Source organism: Drosophila nasuta, chromosome 2R, assembly GCF_023558535.2.
Source record: "Drosophila nasuta strain 15112-1781.00 chromosome 2R, ASM2355853v1, whole genome shotgun sequence".
Lineage (NCBI taxonomy): Eukaryota > Metazoa > Arthropoda > Insecta > Diptera > Drosophilidae > Drosophila > Drosophila nasuta.
The window spans coordinates 20,324,646-20,352,240 of NC_083456.1; the positions used below are offsets into that span (position 1 = coordinate 20,324,646).

Here is a 27,595-nt window from a genome sequence, read left to right on the forward strand (position 1 = left end):
TGCAGTTAATATGTTTTCACCCAAAATTATTGTCGTTTGTTTGTGTTTTATGGCTCACTGAATTCCATTAATAAATATTGATCAAATGCAATTGCATGCACAAAACAATTTTTGGGAATTTTCACAACTGACAACTTTGCACATTTTTTTCTTCCTTTAATTTTTTGCACAAATTAGCAAAACAAATTTTTGGCTTTTTGACGGGTCAGCGAAAAACGTGCTCATTGGGGTTAAGCCAATTAATATGAGAATGTCACCACTCACACACCCACACACACACAGTCGCTCACATGCACACAGACATGGCGACCAAACAGATTTCCGTTTCCGTTGTGCATTAGTCGCTTCGTGCAACATTTTGCGGCGTGGAGTCGCCAACGTTGCCGCACATAAATTATAGCAAATTGTTTGCATTTAATTGCATGGTTTGCTTGCCACTTGCCACTGTTGTTGTTGTTGTTGTTGCAACTCACTCATACATATTTCACTTAAATATATGTTGAATTCAGTAAGGTAATCCGGACACACACATACACACACATACGAATGCAAGTAATCAGCATGTTTGTGGATTTGATGAAGTCCCGCTAATTAAGTGTTGCCTCCTCAGACCGTTTATCTTGCGACTCAGCTGTCGGTCAGACTGTTATCGAGTTGTGCAACATTGTTTTGTAGCAACATCCAGCAACATCCATTACTCAGCAAATATGACAACTCCTGACAGCTGTGCATATCCTTTGGACAGCTTACGACTTCCAGCCAAAGATAAGCGATATCTTTGGGCTCCAAAACAATCGCAAATCTCTGTAAAGTCTCTAGGCAAAGTGATTTAATGTTAAACGCACACTTAAGTAATTGCTGCTGGGGTTTATTAAAGTTTACTGCACAAAATAATTTATGCCTTTACTTGACAATCGGCCATGTTCCACAACTCGGCCTGCATTACAAAGAAGTCAGTCAACTCAGTAAGACTCAAGCCGGACAGCAGATCATTAATAGCTGGCAAAGAATAGGTGGCAAACAAAGTGTTCACATAAGGCTGAATCTCCTCGGCGAACAGCAGCGAGAAGGACTCGATGAAGTTGTTCACAAAGTTATTGGCAGCCACATCCAAATACTTGTCCCAGTTGTCGACCTTAACGCCAGCCACAAAGTACTTCAGATCGAAGTCACTAATCTGCAGTCCATTGGAGTTGTTTGCGCTCTGCGCAAAAGTATATTCGCCAACGAAGCGCCAATCAATCAGCTTCTTGTTGATGAGCACATTTTGGCGAATGGGCAACGGAAGACCGCCAACACTAAGATTACCCTCCAGCTCATAGGCACCCAAGATTTGCAATTGTGGGAAGATGACATCGAAGTGGGCATGATTTGTGCTATCATTGTAGCCACCGCTCAAGATCTGGAAGTTGTTCAAGCCAGAGATGCGAATGTTGCTCACATTACCCACAAGATTGGTGTTTCCGTTGCTGTAGTTGAAGGCTTGGAAATCGACGGTCAATGGAGCCAACACTGGCAAATTGCCTGCAGCATAGCCGCAAGGAATGATCTTCTGCCATGCCTTCAAGAACATTTCCACCGCATCCGAGTAGCCTATCAAGGCGTTGTCATAGGTGGAAGGGTAGGCACTTGTGGCAGCCACCAACAGAACCAGAATCAGTGAAAACTTGCCGAACATTTTCCGTTTATTTCGTTGAAAGGTAGAAAGAACTCTATGAAAAATAGTTCACATGCCAAAGTCTTTTATAGCGATATTGTTATCTATGCAAGTTGATTGATCGCATTTGAATTGGTTATTCGCATTAGGCGTTATCGTGAATCGCGCTACGATCTAATTATGTGACTCAACAAATGGCTTGTATTGTAGATTGTCTTCGGTGGGGTTCGCTGCAGTGATTCACAGAGCATTAATTTTATACTGTCTTTAGTTTGTCGTTATGAAACGCTAAAGAAGAAGGATTAACTGATAAGAACTCGTGCGGTAGACACAAAACAAAAAAGTAATATTAAGCCTGTATAACTGATAATAAATTAGCCATCGAGGAGTTCCCTCTGCACTAAAGTGTGGCACTTAGTTTGAATTGTTTGTGCCTGACGCATCGTGATCTGTCTGCCATAGAAAATCGCCGCTAATTGTGTTAAATGAAGCATTCACCATGCCACAATTATCGTCTCACATCTGCCCCATAAAATCGAAAGCAGCAGCAAAGTTCGCTCAATGGCGAAAGGCGCCGCATCTAATTGAGGCGCTCGTGCAATTTACACTTCGGCAAATCATCTTCATGCTATTTGTCTTCCAATCTATATATATGTATGTATGTATATGGTATTGCCTCGCATCTGCCAATGGATACACCGTTTACGATATACGTAATCGGGGCAGCCGCATCAGCATGTAAATTGCATTACCTTTTAGGCGAGGGTTCTCATTCTCATTCTGCGAAGCCTGGAGCTTCGCAGCTTCAACTTGCGTAATGCAATAAACAGCTCGTAAATATTTTGATACCAATTTTCCAGCGTAATTGACTCAACGGTACTTTGAATGTCAAACAATAAATTCAATTACCAATACACATGCGTCTCCCACTTCTCCACACTCTCTCACACACAAACACACACACATGTCAGTATCGGTGATGCTTAACCCTACCGTGCACGTGCTACAGCTACAGCTACAGCTATGGCTATGGCTATGGCTACGATATACCCCGAAAATCTCACAAGGAGCGGGCGCTGTAAAACCAAAGCAAGCGGAAAATCAACGCACAAGTCGATAAACATTTGTATGAACAGCAAAACGGCGGCGGCCCGAAACAAAACAGCCAGCAGAAAAAAAGAAAAGATAAGTTTGGTAGTTGCCCTTAACCCGTAAAACAATTTCATACAAAAACCAAATGATGCTCGGGTCAAAAGAGGGATGACGCTTATGTGCTGGCAATCATTTAAGGCGTCTCCCAAAAAAAGCAAGTAAGAAAGCTTCAATAGAGTGTACTCGACTGTCAGATATCCGACAGCCATAATCGAGGAGTTTAAATATACCAAATGTATATACCAAAAAAATAAATACATTCCGTAATCTAATACTATATTCAAAAGTCAACATAGAATACAAAATTTACCAAAATTTATATTTGGTATATTTATGTACTACTATATTCAATATATACCATAGAATTCAAAATATACAAGATTGGCAACCAATGCAATTCAATCGTGTGTGCTCGAATAACAGATACCAAAATATTAAATATACCAAATGTATATACCAAAAAAATAAATAGATTCCGAAATTTAATACTACATTCAAAATTTAAAATAGAATACAAAATATACAGAATATACTGAAATCTATATTTAGTATATTTACTATATGTACTACTATATTCAATATATACCATAGTATACAAAATATACAAGATTGGCAACCAATTCAATTCAATTGTGTCTGCTCGAGTGACAGATACCCGCTGCCCCTTTTCAATAAAAAGCCTAAATATGAAATATACCAAATGTATGTATATACCGAAAAAATAATGAAACATACCGAAATCTACTAGTAAATTCAAAATTTAACATAGAATTCATAATATACAAGATGTACTGAAATCTATATTTAAGATATTTATATATATTATTATATTTATTATACTACAGAATACCAAATATACAAGATTGGCGACCAATGCATTTAAGACCCGCCATTTAGAGTCGGCTTTAGGCATATAAAATTATTTCTTTAATACCTTCTAAGACTTTTACATACATTTTATCGAATCACCTATATACTTTATAGCCAGAGATGGCTTTCTCTGCTTATTATATACATTTCCAGTTGGCACAAAGTTATCATACCCTTCTACCGTCATGGTAGCTAGTATAAAAAGGACTCGAGTAGGGTATAAGCGTAGGCATTAACCCCTTTACGAGATGCAAGCCTTTTAAGTAGTTTCCACCTGGTAGCAGAAATTAATCAAGTTTACTACTCAGCTAGATTTTATTGGAAAAATGCATAAAATAGTAGTAAATGCTGCTAGTAAATAGTAATATCAATAAAATTAAATAGTTGTGGGTGAGTAGAAAAGGTGTGTAGAGAACCTTTAGCGGCTGCCTTATCTCTTATCTATTACACCCACAGAATGCTAAACAAGAAAAAAAAAGGAACTCATGCCAGTCGGCTGGGACCCGCATTTATGGTGCACAAATTGAAATTTATAAGAATATTCTTGGTGTGTTAGACGCAAATAAAAACAAACACAAGAGCAACAACAAAAGCTGAAGGAAACAACCCCGAAGCCTAAGACGATGACGAGGACGAGGGCGAGGGCAACAAAAGCGGCAGCAACAGCAACAATGACAGTCAAACAATGCAAAATCAATTTAAATTTTCATCTCCCGCACACGAAGAAGTAAAAATGGGTGAGAAAATCAGTAAAGCAACCGCAATCTTTTACCAAATTGTTGTGCCGTGTGTTGGCTGAGTGTGTGTGCAAGGGTGTGTGTGTGTGTGAGAAGGGTGTCACTAGCGCAGCCGCCACGCAACTCAATCATAAGTAAATATTACACAGACACACACGCACACTCACACACACGCTTGCGAGGAAAATAAAAAATAAGGAAACGAGAGCAGGGGAAGGAGGAGCGCGCAAGGATCACAAGGAGCAGTCAGTGGCAAGCTTATTATGCCCTCGGGTAAAATATAAGCAGGCATGCAACAGAAGCAGCAGCATCAGAAGCGGCAGCAACAACAGCATCGGGTTGACAGGCGAGACACGTTCTAATAGATTTCCAGCCTCTCGCCTTTTGACGACGTCGACGTTGGCAGCTCGTACAAGTTACACATGTTGCCTTTGTTTGGCTTCCTGTCACACACTCGCACACACACACACACGAGGCATTTGACATGACATTTGCTGGGCGCTGCCTCAATTTAAGACCGTAAATCCTTTATTCAATTTTTAGCCATGAACGCCTAAAAGTATGCAGCGCGATAAGCGCGTCACAAGCAAAGCCCAAGGATTTTCAAGAATAAATAAGCATTGATTAAGTAGCACAGCCCCAAAGGGCACATAAATCAGCCAGCAAGGGAGTATACTACTATATATACATTCATACCATTTTTTGGTTGATATATCTATGCAAATCGTTGGCAATTGATTTGGCTCTGGCAAATATGAAAATTATGCCATTGGCTACAATAAAAATGATGAAGAAAGCCGAAACGTAATGAATGGAAAAATTGGTGAGACGAACTGCAATTGACAGGCAAACGATGATACGCATTGATTGAAAGAGAGTGAGAGAGAGAGAGAGACTACTCGCTGCGCCCAGAAGCCAGCCGGAAGCTGGCTCACAACTAATTGGACATCCGTTTTCCGTGCTGCTGCGATTATCGGGTTCTGTTCTCCCCCCTCAAGCACCCAACCAAACAAGGTAAGCTAAGTAAGTATTTCTATTTAACTGTTGTAAATTTGTGCCACGTTATTAACGCCACTTTGAGTGCACGGCACGACGCTGCGTGCGGCGCCAGGACGCCAGGACGCCAGGAAGCGATGCTAAAAGGTCGTCCCCGGGCTCGAGCATAAAGTATAAAGACCCATGGCTACAAATAAAAGCAATGGATTCATCTACTACATACTAGCTACGTCTGCGTCTCCGGTGTTAGCTTCAGCTTCGGCTTTGGCATAAGCTGTGCCAGCGCACTTCCATTTCCGCGCGCCCAACCTGGAGACGGGCACAAAAGGCAACGTGCAATTGTCGGTGTCGTTGGCTTTATTTAATTGAAGTCAATTACACAGCTGGATATGCCAGCAACGCGCCAGTCCGAATCCCAGTCATCATCATCTGACTGGGCAGACAGTTTAGACAGCGCTTGAAAGCGAAGCCGGAGCCGGAGCCAGCTGGTTGCCTCATTAGATCAATGCCGATGTCAATGGCGACATTGATGTCTGCACGCTCAACGTCCAGTTAGTTAATAAACGTTGCCCGTGGCGATGAAAATGGTCTCAGATTTTGTCATTTACTTTATAGTAAGTACAATGCCAAATCGCACAAATCGCATGTGTTAAACTTTTAAGTGCCTGAGCACTGCTGGGGCTTTAAGCCGCTTAGCCCAAAGGCTTATGCCGTGATGACAACAAAAGACTTGGCCAAGATCAATGGGCTTTACAGAGACACAGAGAGAGAGAGAGGAAGAGACACACATAGAGAGTCAAAAGTTTCGCACAAAAACCACTTCAAAAGCAGCTGCCTTTCAAGTGGTGTACGCTGATTGTTTGCCACCTGATTTCAACGTAGTCTAACAACTATACTATACACAATTTGGCATTCATTAACAGCACACTGAGGATTGAGAGACACTTATAGGGTAACCCAGGGCACCCGTAGCCCATATTCTATTCTGCAAAACATTCCCCTTGACCCGATTGCCCGCATGCAAGCGCCTTTTGTAATCAAACTCAAGCAAAAACTTAAGCTAAATTAAGTTTTGATAATTCCTAATAATCCATTCAAGTAAGTTTTCCAAAAATGTTTGCTCACTTCTCTGTCGATTCAGGTGACGAACACCAAAGTACATCCATCTGCTACTTATAGAGAGAGAAGAACTGTTTGTCCATGGCCTTGCCTTGGTCTCTTCTCAGCTCCAAGCTGTGCTGCTCTTCAGCTTTTGTGGTTTACCATCTCGTGAAAGGTGCCGGGGGTATCAGCTTTTGTTGTTTGTCCCACTGCAAATTGAATTTGAAAATTTTCCTAGATTTAAAATGTCAGATAGCGGGCGACTTATTAGAACGGGATATACAACAGCAACAACAACAACAACATCAACAACAATTCCACACAAATGCAGCTTAATTTACGGAATACTCAAAACTTTTGCGGTGCGTCAGCCAAACACTGCAACAAACTTGCATAAAAATGAAAATCAAGCAAAGAAATATTTTGTTATTTTAAACATTTTATCACAAATACCTTTTCAACATTTTTCAGCTGGAACATTTCACAAATATCTAAAATTTATTTCACTAACATTGTGTCTACATATAAATTTTTTTTGGTCAACATAAAATTTTATATCGCCTAAATTCAAAAAATTCAAAATACAGAATATTTAACATGCATTTAAAAAAAAAAAACAATAAAAAGTTATTTTAATTTTAATTAAAAATTATATTTTCAAGTATAAGTATAAGTATTAAGTAATTCTATAATAATAAGCTCTTAAGCCGTAAAATATTTTCAGAATAATATTACATTGTGTATCTAGTCATATTACAATAATAATAATGTAATTGTAAGTAATGAAGAGCTTAAAACATTTATGGTAATTGCAAATTACGTTTCTACTAGACAAACATAAAAGTTAATAACGGAAAAAGTTGTGATGAAAAAAGTCAAATCTAAAACACAAATTCCCTTTTTTCTTTTACTTTTTCTTGAAAATCAATACAATTTTTTTTATCGATAAGTTTATCACAACAAGCAAATAGTAATAAAAATAAACGCTCTACTTATAAGGCAGCTATGTCGCTCTGCAAAACTTTTGGTAAAGTTAGAAAATCAAAATTAGGCCAACAACATTTACACTTTGAGCGCAACTTTGATGCGTAGCATTTCTCGCCGTGTAATGGCTTTGAAAAACTTTGAGCGCAAACTATTGTTGAAAAGTTTTCAATTGAGAATATTAATTTAGTCAATACATGTGGGCGAAATGCGCAAAGACGAAAGTGGCAGCCGCAACAAAACCCAAACAAACGTTAAAAGTTTTGCGGTAACACAACGGAAATCCAAAGAGGCCAAAACCCCAGCCGGAGTGCTTTACTCGCTCTGCTTCAGGTAAAGGAACAGTATAGAGCGGAGAGCGGAGAGTGGAGAGTTGAGAACGGAGAACGGAGAGTTGGTAGCCGGTAGTTGGTAGTCGGTAGTCGTTGGTTGGTAGCTGGGGGGCTTAAAGCGACAACGCGCCGGCATAATGTGGTTTTTGTGGCGCAATTTCTATTAGGCGAATTGTTGTTGCATGTATAATCAAGAGCTTTGCTGCCGCGCTTGTGCCACACACACAAACACACACACACCCCCAACCCGCCTGCGCTTGACCCCAGCTTGCCCTGCCAAACACACACCTAAACACAGAGAGACAGAAACACATACATATATACCTTGGCCCAATTAGCATTGTATCTAACGCAATTGGCTGTGGGCCATGCTTTGTTGTGGTCACATTCCACAGAGTGGCATCAAGTACCTGGGCCCCACAAATTAAGGCAGACTCACACAGACACACACACACACACACCGGCACACACACACTATTGCTGTTGTTTAAGCATAAAAATAATTCGGTCAGTTGTCACTTTGATGTGCCCAAAAATGTTGGCAACGCTTGTTTAGCCGCGAGCGCACTTACAACTCCGCTTCGCTTCCCATTCCCCTTATCCTCATTGCCATGCCTCTTCTTATTATGTATGTATGGATGTGTATATTTGTCTGTCTGTCTGTGTATGTGTGTGTGTATACATAAGAGAGTTCTTCTTCCTGCAGGGAATTAGCATACAGACTGCAGCCAGTCCCCAGATCCTGTGCGTCCGGCCAACTCATGTTACGTACATCATCAACGACCCCGGGGGGCAGCAGCAGCAGCAGCAGCTGTTGTGCCTCCCCTGCTTCAGCTTTACCTGCTGCCACCTTTAGATTTTTGTCCGAAAAATGTTTTTGCTGGCATTTGCATGGAAAACCGAACGGCAAACGTCATCATGGTCATCGTCGTCGTCGTCGTCGTCGTTGTAGTCGTCGAGCTGAGTGCTGTACTACATTCAAAGTCCATTCAATCACACACGCATATCCCCGCCCTGACCACCGCCCCTTCTCTATACTGCACAAATGCAGACGGAGGAGGAGTAGAGGCAAACCTGATACCTGACTGGTCGGCAGGCAACCAACCAACCATCCTTGATGTGGACGTCTTTGCCCAGCGGTAACAACTGTCCGTTGCAGAAGCCTCTGTTGCTTTGTTTCAACTGAAACGTATGTGTCTGTGTCGATTGTGATACGTGTGTGTAAGTCTCTATGTGTGCGTGTGTAGTGACGCAGCTTGTTTCCGGCACGGCACCAAAACAACACGACTAAGGAAAGTAAAATGGCGCCTGCAGTGAATTGAACTTTTGCATTTTAAGCGAAATGTTCAAACAAAGCAGAGCAGAGCAGAGCAAAGCAAAGCGAAGAACAAGAGAATAAGTCTCAACAATAGCTTCACATGTAGTACTCGTAATACTCTCTTTCACTCTCGCGCGTTGAAAGAACCCAAATGAAAATGGTCGAAACAATAGCAGCCAAAAATAATGCAACGTCCAACCAAAAAATGCATTTTCATTGCCAAAATACCAGAGCGTACCTTCAACCAATCACAGAAATAAAATGGAATTGTTGTGCGTAAGTTTTTTGCCAACTAACAAGACGCATTAGCCTGCAGTATTATATTTAATTGTAAGAAGGCACAACAATAGCAGTACTTTAATCGAAATAGGATTACCATACAGCAAAACAACCAGCTTTATCAGATGATTATCTGTTGCTCAAAAGGCAATCAAAATAAATTACTGCGACTATTTTATTCAATAAAAATAATTTGTTAACATTGTGTAGCTGACAGAAAGCAATAGAAATAGTCAAAACAAATACCATCAATCAAAATTGATTCCACCTTAAACGTCAAAGCATGCAAACTACTCAATAGAGCAAATATTAATATCCTCCTCATAAATATAAATAATAAAGCACATCTATCAATTAAATGCTCATTGGATTTATTATATCGTTTTTTTCGTTTAGGCCTGAACACTGCAATCAGCATTGTTCCAAATATCAGCCTGAGCAACAAAATAGTTGGTCAGCTGAGTGAGGTCCAATTCGGAGATCAAGTCATTGATCGTGGGCAACACAAACATGCCGAAGAGAGTGTTCACATAAGGCTGGATCTCCTCGGTGAACAGCATAGAGAAGGATTCGATGAAGTTGTTCACAAAGTTATTGGCAGCCACATCCAAATACTTGTCCCAATGGTCGGACTGAACATCAGCAACAAAGTATTTCAGATCGACGTCACTAATACGCAGTCCATTGGAATTACTCTCAGCAAATGTATACTCGCCAACAAAACGCCAATCAATCAGCTTCTTATTGAGGAGCACGTTCTGGCGAACCGGCAAAGGAAGACCGCCAACACCGAAAGTACCCTCTAGCTCATAGGCACCCAAGATTTGCAGTTGTGGAAAGATGACATCAAAGTGGGCACGCTGAGTGTTGTTGTCATAGCCACCGCTCAGGATCTGGAAGTTGTTTAGGCCAGAGATGCGAATGTTGCTCACATTACCCACAAGGTTGGTGTTTCCGTTGCTGTAGTTAAAGGCGTAGAAATCAATGTTCAATGGAGCCAACACTGGCAAATTCTCTGCAGCAAAGCCGCAAGGAATGATCTTCTGCCAGGCTTGCAGGAACATGCCCACCGCATCAGAGTAGCCGATCATGCTGTTGTCCTGGGTCACAGGTGTGGCACAGGCAGCAGCCACCAGGAGAACTAGAAGAAAAGACTTTGCTATCATTTTGCTTGGTTAATGGTAGAAAGAACTGTGTGAAAAGCTGTTCGCACGCTTTGTCTTTTATAGCAAAAACGTTATCTAGAAATTATGAATAGCGAGCATTGATCGATCGTGGCAGAATTGGTCGTTTATTCTTATCGCAAGCGATCTATGTACATTTTACATATGAGTCAAGCGGATTAACTCAAAATGATTTCGACTTAAACGGCGCTTTAATTATGATTCATCGGCAGCATGCAATTTTGATTTATTTGACAGGGGACTTTTTATAATTTATGAAAATAAATTGGTTCTTGAAAAATTATAATCGCTGCAATCATGTACTTGTGTCAAGCCTAATCGTTTTTCTCCAAAAATAAATGCCAAAACTGGAATTCTCGGAAAAGGTGGCATGTTCGTCCTTTTAGCACAGAATAACATATAATACTTTACAATAGAATCATTTGTTTTCACTTAAATTAACATTTACTGTTCTTGCAGTACTCTGTAAAATAAAATCATTTTAAACCATGTAATTCAGACAAAATTTCTTCTGTTCTATGCCTACTTTGAAATTGGTAGCACTCAATTTCCAATCACATAATGCTATTCCACCTTATACGTTGTTTGTAGTCTATGTAAGAAAGAAAAAAACTTAGAACTTACATTGAAATCATTTTGAATGCATTTTGAAGGCATTCTGTAGGCAATCAACTTTTAAATGATTTTTAAAATTTAGTGCAATTTCGATCTACTAATTAATCCATCTACATTCGACTTTTCAATTCTCACAATAGTTGATTACTCTATTCAATGGTATAATATCTAACCGATGCCTAAATGTCAAGCTAACCAATAGAATGAAATGTCCATCAATCAAAGCGCCTTGCATGCAGACCATAGATAACGTTTCGGCTATAAAAGACAAGGCATGCAAACAATTCTTCACAGTATTCTTTCTGCGTTCAACAAAACACAATAATAATGATAGCAAAGTCTTTTCTTCTAGTTCTCCTGGTGGCTGCTGCCAGTGCCACACCTGTGACCCAGGACAACAGTATGGTAGGCTACTCTGATGCTGTTGGCATGTTCCTGCAGGCATGGCAGAAGATCATTCCCTGTGGCTTTGCTGCAGAGAACCTGCCAGTGTTGGCTCCATTCACTGTCGACTTCCAAGCCTTCAACTACAGCAACGGAAACACCAACCTTGTGGGTAATGTGAGCAACATTCGCATCTCTGGCCTAAACAACTTCCAGATCCTGAGCGGTGGCTATGACAACAACACTCAGCGTGCCCACTTTGATGTCATCTTCCCACAACTGCAAATCTTGGGTGCCTATGAGCTAGAGGGTACTTTCGGTGTTGGCGGTCTTCCTTTGCCGGTTCGCCAGAACGTGCTCTTCAATAAGAAGCTGATTGATTGGCGTTTTATTGGAGAATACACATTTGCTGAGAGTAATTCCAATGGACTGCGTATTAGTGACTTTGATCTGAAATACTTTGTTGCTGATGTTCACTCCGACCATTGGGACAAGTATTTGGATGTGGCTGCCAATAACTTTGTGAACAACTTCATCGAATCCTTCTCTATGCTGTTCACCGAGGAGATCCAGCCTTATGTGAACACTCTCTTCGGCATGTTTGTGTTGCCCACGATCAATAACTTGATCTCCGAATTGGACCTTACTCAGCTGACCAACTATTTTGTTATGCAAGCTGAGATGTGGAACAACGCCGGCTGCGCTGTTCAGGCTTAAGAGCATTAAATCCATGTTGCTTATTTTCAACATTAATATCAATTGCAATTAATAAAACAATACGTTTTTCTTTCCTATTATTTAACATACTTTTTGAACTAATGGGTTTTTGGAAAAAATATGTTGCATACTTTTGAGATGACAAAAAATAAGTATACGACATGGAAACACCGCGAGCTTTGAATATTGATAGTAGACAAGCAGTACAATTTGCTCTCAGCGCTGAACTGCTTACACTGCTTATCGAATAACAATTTTTTAGGTTTTCAATGTATTCGGTAACATTTTGTCTTTTTTTTAAATAAATGTACTTATTGATTATGATGGTTTAAAATGAATGTATCTAAATTTAACTACTTACACACATAAAAGTCAATATACCGTAGAATATAGAAATGAAAGTAATACCTAAAAAAAATAAAGAACTTCAAGCAGTTCAATAATGTTTCTAATATTAGAAATTGATAAGATCGTACAAATTGCATTATTAGGTATGCATATTCCGTATTGTTCACAGGGCCAGGGTTATTGCATTTAATTATAAGCTTGTACAACAAGATTTTAAGTAAACAAATACCTGTGTTCGATAAAACAAAGCGAATAGTAATCAATCAAAGATATTTTTATCAGTAAAGTAGTGAAAATTATAGCTATAAAGGCGACACCATTTAACACTTATTCCATAGTGCTTTCTACCATTCAGTAATCAACATGATTCGAAGAATTTTTGTATTTGTCTTTTTAGTGGCCATTGCCAATGCATCGCGTTTAACTCAAAAAAACAAACCCTTGCCTACGACTCTGAAGGCAAATTTCTCACCTCTTGCTCTGAACGCAACTGCAGCCAACTATGGTGATGCCGTCTCCCAGTTTTTGCAGGCCTGGAAGCAGATGATACCCTGTGGCTATGCTGAAGACAATATTCCAGTCTTGGCCCCGTTAACCCACGATTTTTCCAGTTTCAATTTCTCCAAAGGCGAGACCAGCTTTGTTGGCAATTCTAGCAACATCCGCATCTCGGGTCTAAACAACTTTATTGTCCTCAGTGGATCCTTCAATGTCAGCACTCAGAAAGCCAAATTTGATATCCTCTTCCCAGAGATCCAGATCTTGGGCTCCTTTGCCGTGGAGGGTGTCATGAGCATGCTTGGATTTGCCTTCCCCGTTCGCGAAGTCAGTTTGCTGAATGAGAGATTCCAACAATTGCGTTTCGTTGGCGAATACACCTTTGGTCAGAGTCTTATCAATCCTACTGGACTACGCATTAGCGATTTCCATCTGCAATTCTATTTGGCTGATGTGAAAATCGACAACTGGGACATTTTGTGGAACATTTCACTCAACGAATTGTCTAATACTTGGGCTAGACAGATAATTAGCCTTGCAACTAAACTAGTTCAACCTAATGTAGATGTATTGTTATCCCTCGATGTGATTCCTATTATCAATGATATGCTCTCCGCTGTGAACCTTGATCAGCTATCCCAATTTTTGGTCAATTCTGCCAACAGGTGGAACAGTGCCAACTGTCAAGTTCAGGCTTAAAGGCTTGAAAATATTTAATAAATAAGAAGATTAAACAAAAATGTTTTATATTCGTTTATTTTACCATCAGAAATCGTTTTTTAGTAATTTTTGAATTTTAAAATTTGCTACGATAAAAGAAAAAATAAATTTGTAATATAAAATTAAAGTGACCATATCTAATTGTGATATTTCAGGATGTTTCTAGTAAATTAGCTTGTTAACATAATAAGCATACGAACAGTACGTATACTTAATGCGTATTACTCACGCTTGTACAAGCAGTGCAATCTAAGGCAGATTTCCACTGCTTGTAATTTATGATAGATTTACACTGCTTGCCTATTTATGTATGTATTGTCTGCATTGTAGACACAATCAATATTAGCAGGCATTCAAATAGACGATCTTTCTCATACTTGATTTCTCAAAAAATAAAGATTAATTTTAAAACTTAAGATTACACTTAACATACAAAATATCAAGTATATTTCTTAACAATTTTGATTGAGAAAAGAATTAAATATATGTACATATGTATATATATTTTATCATATTTATAGTTCAAGCAATGATGACTCTAGTTCACTTGTAATCTCTCATTACCCGAAAGAATTAATGCACCTCGCCACGTAATTTGTAGACATCTTTATCATACCAATCAAAAAATTAATTTAAAGACCGCTGACACTTATAAGTTGTTACAGTCGCATGTTTGATGTAGTACTCAGCAGAAACAAACTAGTCGAAATAATCTTATTTATGTATATCATTGTTTTTGATAAACACAACACAACAGGTTTAAACGGCGATCAATTTAAATGCTAGTAGTAATTACTTGGAAAGGGTTATTTCTAGAAACCAAAAGCAAACATAAATTCGACATTCGACAATGTTATTTCTACGAAAATACAACAACAAATAAACATAGTACAATATCAAATAAAGACTAAAATACATATTAACCCATGATAGTCCAAAACTGTCCAGAATTTCCCAATCAATATGAAAGTATTAGAATTGGAAATTAGTAATATTATATATAAAATATATTCTAGCAAATAATAAAAGTATACACATGTTTTATTTGCATTTTATGGAAAGGATTTTCATTAAGTTCTTGGAAATGGTGAAAAGCTGAAAGTCAATAAAAAATAAGTTTGGTGAAAATGCCACTGACCAAATAATTTCCTGGAAAATAACAACAATATGTAAACGAGTGCAAAGAGAACTCAAATATGCGAAGCCACATGACCACCCAAGGGAATTTACAATTTTCCCCGTTAACATAAAAGTCTTAATTCCTAGAAAAGTGAAAATTTTGTAATGAAACCCACGAAGTTCATAGCTTACATTACTCTGGAGTATACCTGTAATGACTACTAAGTTATATATTAATCCTATAAACATATTTAAGATAAAGTTATTTACATGTGACGAATAGTATTGTTGTTCATATTCTTCTTCCCATTTGTCTGCAAATTCCCACATTGACCGCATGCCTCTGACTCATTTAATTGTAAGCTTGTGCCAATACGACTTTGCGCCAAAATGAATTGAAATATAATCAATCAAAGACACCTTCAATTGATAAAAATTTAGCTATAAAAGGGAAATCGTTCTTGGGCAACTTCACAAAGTTCTTTCTACCACTTAACGATCAACATGATTGGAAAAGTTTTTCTGCTTGCCCTTCTGGTGGCCATCGCCAGTGCCTCACCTCTGGCTCTGGACTCAACAACCAGCGACAACTATGGCGTTACCATCTCCCAGTTCCTGGCTGCCTGGAAGCAGATGATTCCCTGCGGCTACGCTGCGGGCAACATTCCAGTCATGTCCCCACTGACCAACGACTTCACCGCCTTCAACTTTAGCAGAGGAGAAACCAACCTTGTAGGCAACGTGAGCAACATTCGCATCTCGGGCCTCGACGACTTCATTATTCTGAGCGGATCCTTCAACACCACTACCCAAAAGGCCAAATTCGATGTGCTGTTCCCAGAGATCCAGATCTTGGGCTCCTATGCCCTCCAGGGTATGATGAGCTTGCTCGGCTTTGCTTTCCCCGTGCGTGACGTCAGCCTGATCAACGAGCGTTTCCAGCAACTGCGTTTCGTTGGTGAATACACCTTTGGCCAGAGCCTCACCAACTCCAGTGGACTGCGCATTAGCGAATACCATCTGCAATTCTATTTGGCCGATGTGAAAATCGACAACTGGGACTTGTTGTTGAACATTGCTGCCAACGATTATGCCAACTCTTGGTCGAGCCAGATAATTGATCTTGCCGTCAAACTGGTTCAAAAGTATGTTGATGAGCTGTTGGCCATTGATGTGATTCCCAGTGTGAACGACTTGCTTGCAAACGTCAGCATGGCTGAGCTGTCTCAGTTTTTGATCAACACTGCCGCCAACTGGAACAGTGTCGACTGCCAAGTGCAGGCCTAAGAAAAGGGCTCGAAACTTTAAATAAATGTGTATAGAGAAGCAAATGTTTAAAGAGTTGGTTTACTAATGGATCATTGTTACACATAATTAATCGCGCATGAAATTTAGTCCGAAACATAAAACATCTCTATATCAAAGTAGTATTCAAAGTGCTCCTCGACAGGGGCAATGGCAAAGGAGTTTCATTCGTTTTTTGGCAGCAATCTCTGTTGCTGTTGTTTTTGTAATCCGCTTAAGTAACTCAACGGCAACGGAAACCGGAAATGAAAACCATACAGTGTGTATGAAGGCGTGGTGAGTAAGTATGAGTATGGAAGGCGTGGAAGGCCCGGACTCCGGTCCGACTGGGCAGACGAACAACTTCCGTTTGTTGTAGCCACACACACACAGCAAAGCGAGCTGCTTGCCAGCGTATTTATCGCAACGAAGAGAGGGAGAAAGAGGAGACTCCCAAGTTGCAGGCACATGCTTGTCGTTGCCCTGGTCGCATCCCTTTCGCAGGTGCTGTGTACAGGACAAAAAAAACACATAAAGGGGGGAAGAAGGAAGCACGGCTCTTAAGCTGCACCGGAAATGAAGAATTGTTGCTCGAGTCCCTGTGACAATTTCAGTGGTCGTTGTCTGACAACAGCCAAGACACGGGCGCCCGCCATGAATGAACCAAAATGTTACGTGCTTCTTCTGTCTGTCGTTACTGTTGTTGTTGTTGGAGTCAGTTTTAAGTGCTCATAATGGCGCGGGCTAAACAAACAACAAACAGCAAATGGCTTTTTCGTATTGCGGTTTTCCGTCCTTGGCTTTACATAGCCAACAGCCAGCAGCAGATGACGGGTTCATCATGCAGTCAGCAGCTCCTTTTGCCGCCGGTCTACTTCCGTTCCACAGTCTTAACCACAAGGCCGCTTTTCAGGTCCATCGTGCATTAATAAATTATTGTGTAATGTGAAGTGCATAAATTATATCTGCGCAGATACCAGAAGTTATAAATCTGCCCGCATACCATTTACCATTTTTGGGGGCAATTCACTTTACTTTTTAATGGGTCAATTTGAATTGTTGGCCAAAGCATATTCCCCTTGAACATTCCATTCATTTATAATGTCTGCGCTTTGTTCAAGGATTTAATTAATCAACGCTTTTAATGCAGATTAAATCCTTTTTAGACTGCCTAACCCGCATGCTAATACATTTACTATATAGTACGAATAAATGCTGCAATTTTCATTTATTTATTTATCCAGCTTGAATTTCTTTTTTGCGCATCATTTTTTTTTTTTTTTCATCTTGTTCACAATTAGCAAAAGTTTTACATACAAATCCGCACACATAATAATCGCAAAGTATTTAGTGTTGAGTGTGTGTGTCTGAGTATTTGTTATTCATTCCATTCATATGGTTTATCCCACACTTTCCTATTTTTTGTCTCGCAATAATACCTCTGAGTGTTTATTTGTTTGTTTATTATTATTATTATTACTGTTTTTTTTTACATTCATTCACATATTTATAACTACAAATTATGCAAACAAAATGCAAATTGTTTTCTCAATTTGCAAACATTGTGTGTCATTGGATCTGTCATAAATATTTCATAATCGATTAATTCTTCTAAAAGGTCGCTCCAACAATGATGACGAATTTAAATCAAATTTCAATATAGACCCGTGTGAACCGAGCTCAGTTTTTTCTATTTTATTTGATAAACTTAAAATGATTGCAAATTAAATTACAATTTAATCAAATGATGAATTGTACAACACACGATTGTTAAAAAGGTTCTATCGTTGGCAAAATAATACATAGCATTTTTATTTTTCACACTTTTCTCTGGCTAAAGCTTTTTATTTTGTTGGTTGGGTATGGCAGATACGACTTTTTTATTGGACGTATCGACATCATCTGTGACGAACACCACGAGGTTCTACTCGTCTAAGCCTACTCTGTCTAGCTAACTTGCCGGCTCAGTTCAGGGCTGGGGTGGGTCTTTGGCTTCGACTGGGTAGTAAGTCATCATAAATTAAAGTGTAGACAGAGTGTAATACTAGGGGAGAGGGACAGTACTCATCTCGCATTATCTCAAACGCTCGCACATTCAGTGCCCAATTAGAATTAAAAGTTTAACACATTATTGTTTTCTTCTCCATGATATACAGTAATTTAATAAACATACTTCATTTTGTTTATAAAAATTATCTCTAGTTAACAATAGTGCTTGATTTATTGAGCCTTTATTTATCGTTACGTTAGTTTGTTTTACTTAAACGGTTGTCTTCATGACTTAATAATACGAAAGATAGAGAACCAACACGGAACACACGGAATTGAGAACCTCACAATCACAACCCCAATCAACTATAATATAGACACGGCTATGCCGTACTTACGCACTTTCCATCGATGTTAGCAGGCCTGATAACTGATGAATCCGTCGTAGCATATATGCTTGTTGATGTTAGCTGTTAAAGATGATAAAGGGTTATGGTTATCAGGCTTTCAAATCCCTATGAACCCCATGTTGGCTGTACAAAAAGTCGAAAAAATGAGTTAGTCGATTTTTGACAAGTACTAATACAAATTCAATTTAATTATTCAATTTAGCAAACCATGTTGGCACTCTTAGTGCATTTTGCGAACGAAAACAATCCAATGCAGATGGTGCCGGCGTGTTTTTTGTGGAGCCGTAGATCTCTCGCCGGAAGATCTACGCTCCTTTGAACGTCTCTAGTATCGCCTTCGCTGAGCCGCTATCGAATACCGTTTGATAATCTGCAGCGAAGATTTGCTGCCGCAAGATTATCGCCTTATTCCCACTCTAGCTGGCTGTTCGCAGCGAGGTTCGCTGCCTTCACCAATTCTCCCTTAGGCTTGCAGGTTAGGGTGAATATCCGCGTGCGCTTCACTAGTGGCACCTGTTCAACAGGTGGGGAAGGCGAGGACCGCAATGTGCAACACCTATTACACTCTATGGAGGGTCTAGCGTGTGCAATTGCCAGCGGTATGACCAATAAGCTGCATAAAATAACATTTTTACCGCAAGGTCTAATCAGATTGACACTACTTACCAATCAGTGGCAAAGAGAAAATTTAGCAATTCTAAATTCTCTAAAAGAGCCGGCCAATCCAAGTTGGGACAAAGAAAATCTCGAATGCCCAAAAGTGTTGGCATTCCTTTCTCGGTTGCAGTATTATTTTATATTTATTTTTGCAATTTTTCTTTGCAAATTTTTGGTCTGATGTATTAATGTTCTCAGTGAAAAAAGTGCATAAGTGAAGATGGCTGCCCTTAGTGAGTGCTCAAAGCATCTCTGTGTGGATCAATGCAATACTTACTCCCCGTTCGATAGACTCAACAGTTGAGCTATGCTAAGTGGAGTTGCCAACTTAATTAAGGCTTTGGCGCATCAGCTGATGCTTTGATTTGTGACAATCAGATGTTTATTTGCAACTTTGCAACTTTAATTTGCAACTTTAATTTAGACAACTACCTCACAACAGCAGATTTTAATCGAGAGTTCAATCGAAGACGTAAAATCTGAAAGAAGGTAGTTACTCTTTGAATTCCCACAAGTCTTTAGCATGAAATTGACCAATTTCCTTGCCCTCTAAATTTTCTAATAGGTATAAGGCCTGTCCAATTTTTCGTTTTACTCGTGCCTTAAGGCCGACTGGTGCAAGCTTAGCGTTGAAATTGTGTGCCATATTGCTCAGTGCCCAGTTACGCTTAATTACTGTCTGGCCAACTTCAAAGGTTCGTTGTTTAGTACGAAAGTTATACGATCTCTGATTCTTTTCATATGCCTTTTTCAGATATTTGTGAATATCAGCACGGATTTTAGAAAATTTGTCAGCACGATCGAGTCGAGCAGTTCCTTCACTTAAGAGATTCAAATTTTTAAGTACTGTGTAGTCTTTACCATGCGTCATCATATGTTGTCCAAATACAACATAGTACGGTGACGCGCCTATCGATTGATGTATGTTATTGCGTAGAGCACAATTGATACTGCTAACATATATATCCCATTCTCGCTGGTCTGAACGAATAAATGATCTTAACGCCGCATTAATGGATCTATTGACTCTTTCAGCTGCATTACTTTGAGGGAATATGCTCCAGTGAACATGTGTTTGATACCATACGAAGACAAAAATGCAGCGAATTCTCGGCTTTTAAACTGAGTGCCGTTGTCGCTGATTATGAACTCTGGTGTGCCAAAACAGTTAAATACAGTGTTGCGCAAGTGATCAATGATTATTAAAGTCGAAAATTTCTTAACTGGTATAAGAAATGTGAATTTTGAAAGATGATCTAGGATGATAAAAATTCCAATATTACCAAGTTTTGAGCGTGGAAACGGACCTATGAAATCTATGTAGAGTCTTTGAAATACTCGCTCACTAATTGTTTGAATACCCATTGGCGGCTTTAGATTTTGTGTCGGGTATTTTGAGGTTTGACATATTTCGCATTTGCTAATAAAGTCTCGCACTTCCACTACCATTCGTGGCCAATAAAAATGCCTACGAATGCGTTCTAGACACTTCGCTGTGCCGCAATGTGCTGACGTTGGGGTACAATGAGCTGAAACTATCACCGAATTTCTGAGAGATGTAGGGACGTACAGTTTCCAGCCATCGCCAATATCTTCGCTGACGTCGGAAGGCAATACTGCTCTGTAATATAAATATCCGTCTATGATTTTGAAATCCGGAAGATTGGATTTGCTCATCTTCTCTTTTAACTCGACATAATCACTTTCGAGAAATGCATCCGAGTTTAAATCTATCTCTGGTAGTATTTCGAGCTCAACAACATCTACATTTTCTTCGAATGCTCTGGAAAGAGTGTCAGCGACTACATTTTGACTGCCCTTTCGATGTTCGATCTGAAAATCCATTCCTTGTAGCTTTAACGCCCACCGAGCAAGTCTGCCATGAAGGTCTGTTTGATTCATCAACCATTTCAGACTTGCATGATCGGTTATAACTTTGAATGATTGGCCTTCTATATACATACGGAATCGCTTAATGGCTAATACAACTGCCAAGCATTCTAATTCCGTTGTAGAATAATTTCGTTGTGCTTTGTTCAACTTTTTCGACATATATGCAATGGGTAGTTCGTTGCCTTCTGCATCAAGTTGAGCTAATACGGCGCCGATGCCATATGTTGAAGCGTCACATTGCACTATGAATGGCAACTCATAGTTGGGATGACGCAAAAACGGAGCAGCACATAGTCTATGTTTTATTGCTTCGAACGCATGTTGGGCCTCTTCATTCCATTCAAATTTCTTTCCTTTTAGCAGCTCTGTTAGTTCAAAGATGACCGTTGAGTACTGGGGAATAAAACGCTGGTACCAACCAGTCATGCCCAGGAATCGTCTCAGTTGGCGTCTGGACTGTGGCACCGGAAATTCGGAAACGGCTTGCACTTTCATTGGATTTACTCGAAGTGTGCCTTCTCCTACTACATGGCCTAAGTAATCTACTTCTCGTATTCCAAACTGACTTTTGGTAACATTTATTGTTAGTCCCGCTTTTCGTAATCTATTTGCCACTTCGGTCAGATGCAGTAAGTGGTCTTCAAAGTTAGAGGACATGACCAATAGATCATCTAGGTATACGAATACGTGTTCCTTCATGTCATAGGGAATTACTTGATCCATAAGACGACACATTGTATGAGGTGAGTTACACAAGCCAAATGGCATCCGAGTAAACTGATACAAGGGTCTATTTGGTACCGTAAAAGCAGTTTTTGGTCGCGCTTCTTTGTCTAGAGAAATTTGCCAAAAGGCATCTTTTAAATCGATTTTGGAAATGCACTTAACAGATGGCAATCGACTTAGAAGACCTTCTAAGCTAGGCATGGGATATGCGTCCTTCTTCGTCACTGCGTTTAGCTTTCGAGAATCAAGACATAGACGATCTTTGCCAGGTTTAACAATCAAAACCACAGGCGAGGACCATGCAGAGTTCGAAGCTTCTTCTATTACTCCTAAACGTAACATGCGGTCAATCTCGGCACAAAGTCGCTTTTCTTTAGCTGGAGATATGGGATAGTATCTTTGTTTAATGGGAGTACTATCTCCTGTGTCTATAGAATGTTCAAGAAGTGTTGTTTTTCCTAAGCCGTCCCTTTCGCATGACGGAAAAAATCAACAACTGCTTGTAATCTGCGTTTTGCATTACTGTAAGAGACAATTTGGGTATCGTTTCATTTTCAATTTCAGATTCAGTTACTGCATTAACATAACTAACAGAAATTCCAAATTTATTCCAAAAGTCAATTCCGCAAATAACATCTTGCGTGATGGCGCTAACAATTAGGAACTCAAACGATTGCTTTGTCGAATTATATTCGATTGGAAGATTAATGGTACCAGCGACCTTTTGAGGTTGTCCATCAGCAGTTTTAACAAATCCTTTGGATTTAAGATAGTTAATATTATTTTCAAGAATGTACTTTGCTAAGTTTCCTCCGATCACGCTTTTATTTGCTCCGCTATCGAGCAAGGCCAAACAACGCTGATCGAGAATGTTGAGGTAAGTAAAGGGTCGTATATCGTTGTCTTTATTTACGATAGCTGATATCCTATAAGAATTTAGTACACGCTTTTTCGACCAAAATGTATGCATACGATGAGCAGCACGCGATTTTGGAGATGTGTGTATTTTTCTTAATCGCAAATGATAAGGTATAAAATGTCGATGAATTTGTAAGTCAGGTAAGTTATTCGATATAGCAGGTGGTTGAGAATACTCTATTTTTAATTGCGGATATCCGCTTTTGGTGGTAAGCGAATACCCTTCTGCGAGTTTTCCTGTTTGGTTTTACATTTTGTACAATTTGGTTTATATGTGTCAAGTTTTCCACAGCCATAACAAAATATACGACGTGATTTCAGGCAATCCTGGTAACGATGACCAATTTCATCGCAATTCCAGCATTTGAAATTATCAGAGTACTTCATAGCATTTACATCTGCTGATTCTGAGTCTTCATCTTCCGAGCCTGACTCAGGTCTTTTTCTAAAGCAATCTCATGAATAACTCGGTTGGGGTTATTCGATCGATTTTGATGTTTAGGCAGTTGTGAGTAGAATTCTTCATGTTTGTGACATTCTCTACGAAGGATAGCTAAATTTGAAATTGGGACATGTAATAGTTCATGTCGAAGATCTGGTTTCAAATTATGTTTAACATAAGAGACCAATTCGGTATCGGATAGACGAGAATTAAGCGTATCTGCTATGTTTAACATCGCATCCAGATATTCATCAAAAGGTTCATTAAACTTTTGTTTCCTGCGTCTTAAGCTATCTTTTATGTCTTCATCGGTTCTTTGATTTTGGTATCTTTCGCATAAACGAGAACAAAGATTATACCAATTCCTATGATGAGAGCTACGATGAAACCTCCAATAGAATGTTAACGCTGGACCTGAGAATAGTAAGTGCGCAAACTGATACAACGTATCAAAGTTTCCGCTCAAACAACGAGAGGTCAAGCAATTTATTCGATATATAAAGTCATCGATTGGTATATCAGTTGGTGTACCACTGAACTTAAGATGCCAATTAACAATGGTACTGGAAATTCGGTCAGGCCGATCGAGACTACCAGATATATTTCCTGATTGCCCCGATCCTTCGATATTCTGATCTGGAATTTCGTTATCCCATTCCAATTGCGGTTCCTCGGAACGAACTATTGGCGGTTGGGCGGCAATATTTAAGTTTCTAAAGGCAAATTCAACCTGATCAGCGATAGTAGCGACTAGTTCCGCTCGAAAGTTATCGAGTGAAGAAGTGATAAGTCCTTGAACTCGTTGTTCAGACACAGCTGGAACGGGTGTGGTTGTACTTCCTGTTGATGCTCGGGGTAAGCGACTTTCTCGCGCAGCATTTTGATGCTGCCTGGAAGTAGGTACATTTTGTTCTAAGCTTGCCCTATGTTGCCAAGAAGGAGATTGTGCGGCATTTCTCATGAGATTCTCTCTCTGATTAGCTCTTGTTTTGGTCGATCTCGCGGTTTAGTGCCAGCGGCTCGAGGCATCGCGTGAAATTGGGGGTGCTGCAACTGTATGAAGCATGCTTAACCCTTCAGATTGTTCTGAGCCAAAAATATCTCCTATCCTGCACGGCTTTTGCAAGTTGGACAAGTTTCGCTAGTATTGAGCCAATTGGATATACATTCGGAGTGAAAGTTATGACTACAAGGAGTTTTTACTAATTCAAATTCAGACGATTTTAAATCATTGCAAATTTTGCAAAGAATTAATGAACTAGCTGATGCGAGGTTTTCGTGGCTGCGAGTAACCGGCATAATGAATTTAAGTATGAATGTGAACTAGTACGGTATTCGATATTGACAAGGTAATTGACAAAAATAGGTTTACGATATGCGATAATATAGTGTTCAAGTTTTAAGTTTTTAAGTTTGGGACTTACCCTTCAATGCGATTTTAAGACAATGCGAAGTGTGTACTGAGAGTCTGAATCTACTTTAATTAGTAACGTATTTGATGAGTGTTTGTGATTGAAAGAGGAACAGATCGATATTAACCAATACTGAACAATTCTCGATTTCAATACCACAACACAATATTGTGTACTGGGCCTAACAATGATTCGGTAGAGAATCGAAATTCATCCAATTCTACAAAAAATTTCCTTAATCACATTATTGGCCAGAAAATTGTATTTAGCAGGTTTAATTCATTGATAACACTATCAATTAATGAATCCGCTATGTATGTTCTTTTCGCCTGGTCTGCTTCCGACTTTCTCATCAGTAAACAGCCAATCCAGAAGGCAGAAAATTCATACATCTATGTTTTCAATAAAAAGAATGAATATTTTGATGACGAAATTTTTATTTTGGGCACATTTTCCATAGGCCTCACGAGTTGGGCGCCATTTAATTATGTGACGAACACCACGAGGTTCTACTCGTCTAAGCCTACTCTGTCTAGCTAACTTGCCGGCTCAGTTCAGGGCTGGGGTGGGTCTTTGGCTTCGACTGGGTAGTAAGTCATCATAAATTAAAGTGTAGACAGAGTGTAATACTAGGGGAGAGGGACAGTACTCATCTCGCATTATCTCAAACGCTCGCACATTCAGTGCCCAATTAGAATTAAAAGTTTAACACATTATTGTTTTCTTCTCCATGATATACAGTAATTTAATAAACATACTTCATTTTGTTTATAAAAATTATCTCTAGTTAACAATAGTGCTTGATTTATTGAGCCTTTATTTATCGTTACGTTAGTTTGTTTTACTTAAACGGTTGTCTTCATGACTTAATAATACGAAAGATAGAGAACCAACACGGAACACACGGAATTGAGAACCTCACAATCACAACCCCAATCAACTATAATATAGACACGGCTATGCCGTACTTACGCACTTTCCATCGATGTTAGCAGGCCTGATAACTGATGAATCCGTCGTAGCATATATGCTTGTTGATGTTAGCTGTTAAAGATGATAAAGGGTTATGGTTATCAGGCTTTCAAATCCCTATGAACCCCATGTTGGCTGTACAAAAGTCGAAAAATGAGTTAGTCGATTTTTGACAAGTACTAATACAAATTCAATTTAATTATTCAATTTAGCAAACCATGTTGGCACTCTTAGTGCATTTTGCGAACGAAAACAATCCAATGCAGATGGTGCCGGCGTGTTTTTGTGGAGCCGTAGATCTCTCGCCGGAAGATCTACGCTCCTTTGAACGTCTCTAGTATCGCCTTCGCTGAGCCGCTATCGAATACCGTTTGATAATCTGCAGCGAAGATTTGCTGCCGCAAGATTATCGCCTTATTCCCACTCTAGCTGGCTGTTCGCAGCGAGGTTCGCTGCCTTCACCAATTCTCCCTTAGGCTTGCAGGTTAGGGTGAATATCCGCGTGCGCTTCACTAGTGGCACCTGTTCAACAGGTGGGGAAGGCGAGGACCGCAATGTGCAACACCTATTACACTCTATGGAGGGTCTAGCGTGTGCAATTGCCAGCGGTATGACCAATAAGCTGCATAAAATAACATTTTTACCGCAAGGTCTAATCAGATTGACACTACTTACCAATCAGTGGCAAAGAGAAAATTTAGCAATTCTAAATTCTCTAAAAGAGCCGGCCAATCCAAGTTGGGACAAAAGAAAATCTCGAATGCCCAAAAGTGTTGGCATTCCTTTCTCGGTTGCAGTATTATTTTATATTTATTTTTGCAATTTTTCTTTGCAAATTTTTGGTCTGATGTATTAATGTTCTCAGTGAAAAAAAGTGCATAAGTGAAGATGGCTGCCCTTAGTGAGTGCTCAAAGCATCTCTGTGTGGATCAATGCAATACTTACTCCCCGTTCGATAGACTCAACAGTTGAGCTATGCTAAGTGGAGTTGCCAACTTAATTAAGGCTTTGGCGCATCAGCTGATGCTTTGATTTGTGACAATCAGATGTTTATTTGCAACTTTGCAACTTTAATTTGCAACTTTAATTTAGACAACTACCTCACACATCATACAATAACTTTTGCTTCATGGCAGCTAACAATTAATTAGTTGAGTTTATTCGCTCATTACTCGTATCGATATCTAGTATACACAATATAATAACATATACAAAAACAACATTCAATGTTTTCACGTTTTCGTTTATGGGATCATAAGGTTTATACATATATGTATGTATGTATGTATATATTCGACAATATTCACACGGATTCATTTGAATGCAGGTAGGCATCAATTTCATAGTTTTTGTTTCATTCACTTAGAAGACTAAAACTTAATCGTTCCATATGACGCGTGGGTTAGTTTAGTTTTTTTATAATCAACCATTTCTGGATTTTATAATGTACACATGTATGTATGTATATTTATGTAAATATGTATGTATATTTATGTAAATATGTATGTATATTTATGTATGCATGTAAATAGCGTTAGTTGGTTAATTATGCATGTATTCGACTTCTTCTTTTTCCTTTAGCATTAATGATACAACGTGGGGGCTTCAGATGGGGCTAGGTAATAGCTCATATAATACTCACAAATATTTCTATGCACGAATTGTGTTTTACGAGTACTATGTTGAGTTCGTATTTAATAGTAGTACTACTCTATACTAGTATAATACATTAAACATCAACATTTATCAAATTGAATGCATTTTGGTACCAGACAAAAATGTACTTAAAAAATACAATTAATTTTCTAACTTTGTGCATATCTTCTATGTATGTTATCCATATAAAATGTATTACAAAAATGTTTTATTTGTTTTTTGTTT

General features: G+C 39.2%; 5 protein-coding genes across 5 annotated transcripts; 3 read left to right on the forward strand and 2 right to left on the reverse strand.

Annotated features, from left to right (window-relative positions):
• Positions 1–895: 895 nt before the first annotated feature.
• On the reverse strand, positions 896–1,678 carry LOC132785137 (uncharacterized). Its single transcript, XM_060791130.1, has one exon. It carries the CDS (start codon positions 1,676–1,678, stop codon positions 896–898), a length of 783 nt encoding a protein of 260 aa, XP_060647113.1.
• Positions 1,679–9,818: 8,140 nt separating this feature from the next.
• On the reverse strand, positions 9,819–10,592 carry LOC132785138 (uncharacterized). Its single transcript, XM_060791131.1, has one exon. It carries the CDS (start codon positions 10,590–10,592, stop codon positions 9,819–9,821), a length of 774 nt encoding a protein of 257 aa, XP_060647114.1.
• A 960-nt stretch (positions 10,593–11,552) lies between these two features.
• On the forward strand, positions 11,553–12,326 carry LOC132785139 (uncharacterized). The gene has a single exon (XM_060791132.1). It carries the CDS (start codon positions 11,553–11,555, stop codon positions 12,324–12,326), a length of 774 nt encoding a protein of 257 aa, XP_060647115.1.
• A 711-nt stretch (positions 12,327–13,037) lies between these two features.
• On the forward strand, positions 13,038–13,871 carry LOC132785140 (uncharacterized). The gene has a single exon (XM_060791133.1). The coding sequence runs from the start codon at positions 13,038–13,040 to the stop codon at positions 13,869–13,871; it is 834 nt and encodes a 277-aa protein (XP_060647116.1).
• Positions 13,872–15,515: 1,644 nt separating this feature from the next.
• Positions 15,516–16,298, forward strand: LOC132785141 (uncharacterized). Its single transcript, XM_060791134.1, has one exon. The coding sequence runs from the start codon at positions 15,516–15,518 to the stop codon at positions 16,296–16,298; it is 783 nt and encodes a 260-aa protein (XP_060647117.1).
• The last annotated feature ends 11,297 nt before the right edge of the window (positions 16,299–27,595 follow it).